The sequence below is a fragment of the Chenopodium album genome, chromosome 7 (genome assembly GCF_948465745.1).
Source record: "Chenopodium album chromosome 7, dcCheAlbu1.1, whole genome shotgun sequence".
Taxonomy (NCBI): Eukaryota; Viridiplantae; Streptophyta; class Magnoliopsida; order Caryophyllales; family Amaranthaceae; genus Chenopodium; species Chenopodium album.
In genome coordinates, this window is record NC_137840.1 from 33,490,239 (window position 1) to 33,496,238 (window position 6,000).

At 47.2% G+C, this 6,000-nt stretch overlaps 1 protein-coding gene across 1 annotated transcript in view; it reads left to right on the plus strand.

The window, feature by feature from the left end:
• Positions 1 to 2,212, plus strand: part of LOC145640143 (uncharacterized) — an 86,043-nt gene extending 83,831 nt beyond the window's left edge. Inside the window, exons 12-13 of the mRNA XM_081691452.1 lie at positions 1,339 to 1,456; positions 2,063 to 2,212. Coding sequence (XP_081547578.1) covers positions 1,339 to 1,456; positions 2,063 to 2,212 — 268 coding nt within the window. The remainder of the gene's footprint in view (positions 1 to 1,338; positions 1,457 to 2,062) is intronic.
• Positions 2,213 to 6,000: the final 3,788 nt, after the last annotated feature.

Below are 6,000 nucleotides of genomic sequence, written 5' to 3' on the forward strand. Positions count from 1 at the left end.
ATTTGTAGCGCAAGACCGTAATGGGTCATGGTTTTTCCTTGTTCGTTCCCAACAAGGATGACACGATAACCTGGCCGACCCTGGCCAGTTATTAGGACCAAGCCTTCGGCTGCTACGAGGCGGTCCTTCAGGCTGGTCTACGTTTCCCTCTCATCCGGCCGTGGAGAGGATACTGGATGGATACCAACTGGGTATCTGGCAACTTGTCTCGAATTCATGGATCAATATCATCGAGTACGTGGCCGTATGTGAAATGCTGGAGGTGGATCCCAGCTTTGAGGCATTCGCCCACATGCATTATCTCAGCCGAGCGCCTGCCAAGGGCGGCGAAGGCTGGTACACCTTGTCCACCTGCAAGGGGTACATGATGGCAGTCGGAAATGAGAACAAATGGAAGGACTGGAGAACAAAGTTCTATATAGTCCATTCCTCTGATAGCCGACTTAACCAAAAATACAATTGGTGGAACAAGGTTCCGACCCTCCTTGCTGGCAAGAGCGCCTTGCCCCCCTCCCTAGGCAGGCCTAGGAGGAAATTTTTGACCGGGGTTTGTTCAAAGTGTCCGTTCGGACAAATGAGCAGGGGGAGAAAATAGTAGTCCCCCAGAGCTACATTCCCCTTTACAAGTGGCTGGAAGATGGGGTATTCTTGGCCGCTTGTGGGCTAAGCTCTGAGATGCCGAGAGGTAGTCGGCCGTCTGATTCTATGCAACCTTTAAATTGCTCTTCAATGTATGTTTATAAAGTCTAACTCTTGCTTTTGGTGCAGACAAAGCTATGGAAAAAGTCTCGGCAACAAGGAAGTCGGCTGCCGTCTCTGCAGCAAAATACCGCTCAAATGTCCTTAATCGGGCGAGTGATGAGCAGAATACAGCCGGGACTCCCAAGGTAGATATTTATGACACTTGGTATATTTTTCAACAAAGGTTAAATTTTGCCCGCCTGTTTTTCTGACGCCTTTCTTTTTGCTCAAGTAGAGTGGTTCCACCAGGCCCTTTCCCTCCAAGCAATCCCAACCCAAGATTCAAAAAACTAGGGCTGGTGATGTGAGTGCATCCGGCAAGAACCGGAAGCACATTGCTCACAAGCCCAAGAGAGGGGACGGCTCTACTCTCGAAGCTTACAAGGGGGTCAGCAAACCGGATGCTACTCAAGCATCGAAGGGTAGCTTTAAGCAACCCAGCACTGCTGTCGGCTCAGCAGGAGAGAAGAGGCGTCACGGGAAGTTGGGGGAGATTCAGCCGGACGGTATAAACCTAGCCTTTACTGAATTTTTATGTCAAGATAGTTTCTTAGAACTTCGTTGACTAACTTTTAATTTTGCATCTCCTGTGCAAAGGCCGACTATCGTCCAAATGGCCAAGGATATGCTGAGGGCGCTTGACCCAGAGGACAAGGCGTCCGTAAGAGGAGTCGACACCCTCAACTTGGATGCCATCTTGGGGAACCTCTGTGAGGTAAAAAGTTAGCTTAATTTTCTTAGTATTTAAGCACATATCCTACTGGTCTTGACCATTCGGCTCTTTTCTCATTTTCAGGCTATGCTGCGCGTCTAGGGGCTAAGAAGGCCAATCCAAGAGAAGTCTAAAGAGGTAACAGCCGCTAAAGCTCGAGCCGAGTCCGCCTTAGACCGAGCTCAATTTGAAATTGCTTAGAATGAGCTTCTGACCCTTGATATGATGTATTCCCAAGCGGACGCCAACCTGCAGGTGAAGAAAGACTTGGATTCGGCTCGCTCCAAAATCAATGACCTTAAGGCCGAAATTAAAGGCCTCAAGGAAAAGCTTGAGCCTCTTCAAGAGGCCAAGAAAGAGGCCGAGAGGGCCAAGGAGCGGGTTAGCCGCCTGAAGGTGCGCTTAACGAACCAGGAGAAGCAGCTGAAGGCTAAGTTCCAGTCCCGAGTTGAGGATGAAAAGCAGGCCCTTGTCAAACAAATGATGGAAGACTATGAGGCCATCATGCGGATGGCATGGGAGGCGGTACAGCCGGGTGCTGATTTTGGCATATGGAAATCCAAGTTTGATCAAGCAAACTAGGATTTTAATGTTGAACTCCTTCGCCAGGCTGAAGAGGAGGCGAACAAGGCTGAAGCTGAGGGCGAAGAGGCCGACTCCCCTTCAGGATCTTCTAGGGACGAGGAAAATGATGAAAATGAAGAGCAACCGGCAGATGATGATGCGGCTGCCAATGTTGATAACTCCCCTGCCCCTTAAGCTTTTTATAAGTTATTTCTGCGGCCGAATGGCCATTTATCTCATCTTCCGGCCTACGTGCCGAGTATTTGTGTATCTTTACCGACCGAGGGGTCGGGTAAATTAACAATTTCTCTGGCTTTGCCAGCAAACAGTCTTAACTAGTCGCCTGGTGGCGATTGGGCTTTTAATTTGAAATCATTTGGCCGTTTGGCTGAAGTTATTCATATTGTTGTTTTTTTTTTAAATTTTTTCATTGCATGTCTTTTGACGAAGTATTATAACCTGTATACCATGCAAATGTTCTTGCCCCTGGACGGATGTCGAGTAGTTCGGTTGAGTGGATTAATTGACTTAGAAATTATTGATACTTAGAAGAGTATGCATGGTTTCTAAGTCAATCAGTCACTATGGTGATTGCCCCAAACCACGCGACAGACGGCCATCCGGAGCTAATGAATAATTGTTTTCATTCGGCCATTGGCACAACGAAATACAGAATTCTAGACTTAGCAAATTTGCTAAGAGGAAATCCTTCGCCTGTTTTGCCCCAAGAGCTAAAAGTAGGCGCATCCGGCCAAAGGCCTCGTCGAGATAAGATGCTAAGTTTTAACTTAGTCTTAATTTTACTTAAGAATAATCCGCCTGTCTTGCCCCAAGAGCAAAGAACAGGCGCATCCGACCCACAGGTGTCTTTTTTATTCTGCTAAGTATTTTAGCTCGTTTTCTTCGTAAGTAATAGTCCACCTGTCCTGCGTTTGGGCAGAAACAGGCGTATCTGGCCAAAGGCCTCATAAGTTAACTTGACTTGTAGATCAGTAAAAATTTTCCGCCTGTCTTGCCCCAGAGCAAAAACAGGTGCATTCGTCCTAATGCCACAATAGCCTCTACTTATGAAACAATGACCCTTTTCCGACTGTGCTAGAATAGTTAGGAAATTCTGGCCTTTTAGATTTCACTTTCGATTAAAAAAAATGACTGTGAATGCTGCCTTAGCATTCGGCAGGGCCGCTTGATGTATTTGTAGAGCAATGTGCCACCCAAATGGGAGATGCTTCTCCTCGACAAATTCGCCCAAATGGGCGTCGCCGGTTATCTGACTCATGTTGGAGCAGACGGTCATACTCATGTTGGAGCAGATTGTGACCATTCGGCCTCTATTTGTTTTTTAATATCTAGCCATTGGCCTCAAAATGATTTTATCCGGCCTTAGGCCTTTTAAAGAAGTAAGCAAATATTCATTAAGTGTTAGCATAAACTTAAAGAATTTCGTAGGAATGACTGCTTTAAAGCAGTCGGCTCCTTCAGAGAGATTGGGGCGTCTGCTGCTGGGACAGACGCTTTCCAAATACATTGGCCGTCTGTATTTTGTACAGGCGACTCTAATAACAAAGACAAGTTGGGAAATGAAGGCATATTCTCATTAGCAAAATTAGAAATGACAAAATTTGAGATATTTACATTCGTACATAGAAATAGTACTTTTTCAAGTTGTCTACATTCCAAGTTCTAGGCAGCTGCTTGCCGTCTGGTTCTTCCAGGCGGTAGGTGCCGTCTCTTACTTCCTCATATATTTGGTAGGGGCCTTCCCAATTTGGGGTTAGCTTTCCCTGCTCATTCGCCCTACCGACTGCCTCCATTTTCTGTAGCATAAAGTCCCCCACTTTGAGAGGACGCTTGAGTACTCTTTTGTTGTAAGCCCGTGTCATTCTCAAATGGTAAATCTCATGGCGCAAGGCAGCAATGCCCATGTGTTCTGGAAGTGAGTCCTATGCCAGCCGCATGGCCTCCCAATTTACTTCTTTGTCATATATCATGACTCGAAAAGTCGGCTCATAGTGTTCAATGGGTAGGACAGCTTCTGCACCATACACCATGAGGAACGGGGTTTCTCAAGTTGCCCCTTTAGCAGTCGTTCTGATGGACAAGAGGACGTGTGGTAATTCATCCGCCTAAAGACCACCAGCCCGTTCAATTTTCTTTTTAATCCCGTCTGAGATTAGCTTGTTGAAGGCTTCGACCTGGCCGTTTTCTTGAGGCCGGCCAACTGATGCAAAGAAGCTTGAGACCGAATTGAGGACCATTGTCAAAAACCATAGACATGGGCACCCCGAAGCGAGTGATAATATTCCTCTAGATGAAGGAAATAACATCTTTTGTCTTGATGTTTTTGACCGCCTCCGCCTCTACCCACTTGGTAAAGTAATCCACAGCTACCAATATGTAGCGCTTGCCGCCTGGTGCCGTGGTGTAAGGCCCAAATATGTCCATGCCCCATTTGGCAAAGGGTATTGGGCTGTGGATGACCGTTAGGTCTGTGGCCGTACGATGGATGAGCTTGCCAAACTTTTGGCACTTGTCACATTTTTTTACCATCTCCATGGCATCCGAATCCAGAGTAGGCCAAAAATAGAGCCGCCTGGCCTTGGCAACTAAAGACCTGCCGCCTATATGGGAGGCGCAGAAACCCGCATGCAAATCTTTGAGGACCTCTTTACCCTTATCTGGGGTAACACACTTCAACAGGGGTTTCAAGAAACCAGCTTTGAAGAGTTCTCCTTGTCTCAGCTCAAAGTTTGCCGCTTTCTTCTTCAGGGAATCAGGGAGCGTGCCGTCTGCAAGATAAGCCCGGATGCTGTCCATCCAGGTAGAGCTTCGGTCGAGAATTCCAATGGGGTCTTCATTAGATATACTTCTCTTTTCCATGACCTCCCAGAAGACCGACCGAGGCGTTTCACAGGAGGCGGATGATGCTAGTTTTGACAGAGCATCCGCCTGATTATTTGAAGATCTGGGCACCTGAGTTAGATGGAACTCCTCAAGTGTCCCAACTTCACTTTTGACCGCCTGAAAATATTTTATCATGGCCGGATGAGTGGCCTCGTACGTTCCATTAACCTGGAGTACGACTAGTTGAGAATCAGAGCAGGCGTCAATCTTCTTTGCCCCTGCCGCCTTGCAATACCGAATGCCGGCCAGCAGGGCCTCATTGTTAGAGACCTGGAACTTGAACCGTAGTGCATATTTGTACTTATATCCCTCAGGAGATTGACAGATAATCCCTGCACCACAGCCATTCACAGTGGAGCTCCCATCCACATACACTTTCTAAACCTGGTCGGTATTGTCCGGTGCAACCGGCCTTGTCATTTCGAAAATAAAGTCGGCGAATGCTTGCCCTTTTATTGCCTTCCTTGGTTCGTAAGTGATTTCCAATCCTTGCATTTCAATAGCCCATTTAAGCATTTGTCCAGAAGACTCCAAGGTTGTGACTGGTCGCTTGATCGGTTGGTCAGTATAGACCTCTACTACATGCGCCAAGAAGTAGGGTTTTAGCTTCTTGATGGCCATGTAAATGGCAAGGCCAAATTTCTCAACCATGGGGTACCGAAGCTCTGAGTTCCTCTAAACATGGCTAATGAAATACACCGGGAGCTGGATGCCGTCTCTTTCAGCTAAGAGAATGGCACTGAGGGCATGATCAGAGACTGCTAAGTACATGAAGAGCTTCTCTTTGGGAAAAGGGCTAACAAGCCTTGGTAAAGAGTGCAGATGAGTTTTCAGCTTTTGAAAGGCCGCCTCTGCATCATCCCCCCATTCAAAGTTGGGCTTCTTTTTTATTGCCTGGAAGAAGAAGAGACACTTGTCGCCTGACCGACTGAGGAATCTCCCCAAGGCCGCCAGGCAACCTGTTAACTTTTGCACTTCCTTCACAGTACAGGGCGACTGCATGTCGATTACCGCCTGTATTTTCTCGGGGTTGGCCTCTATTCCCCTTTGGTCAATAAAAAATCCGAGAAACTTCCCAG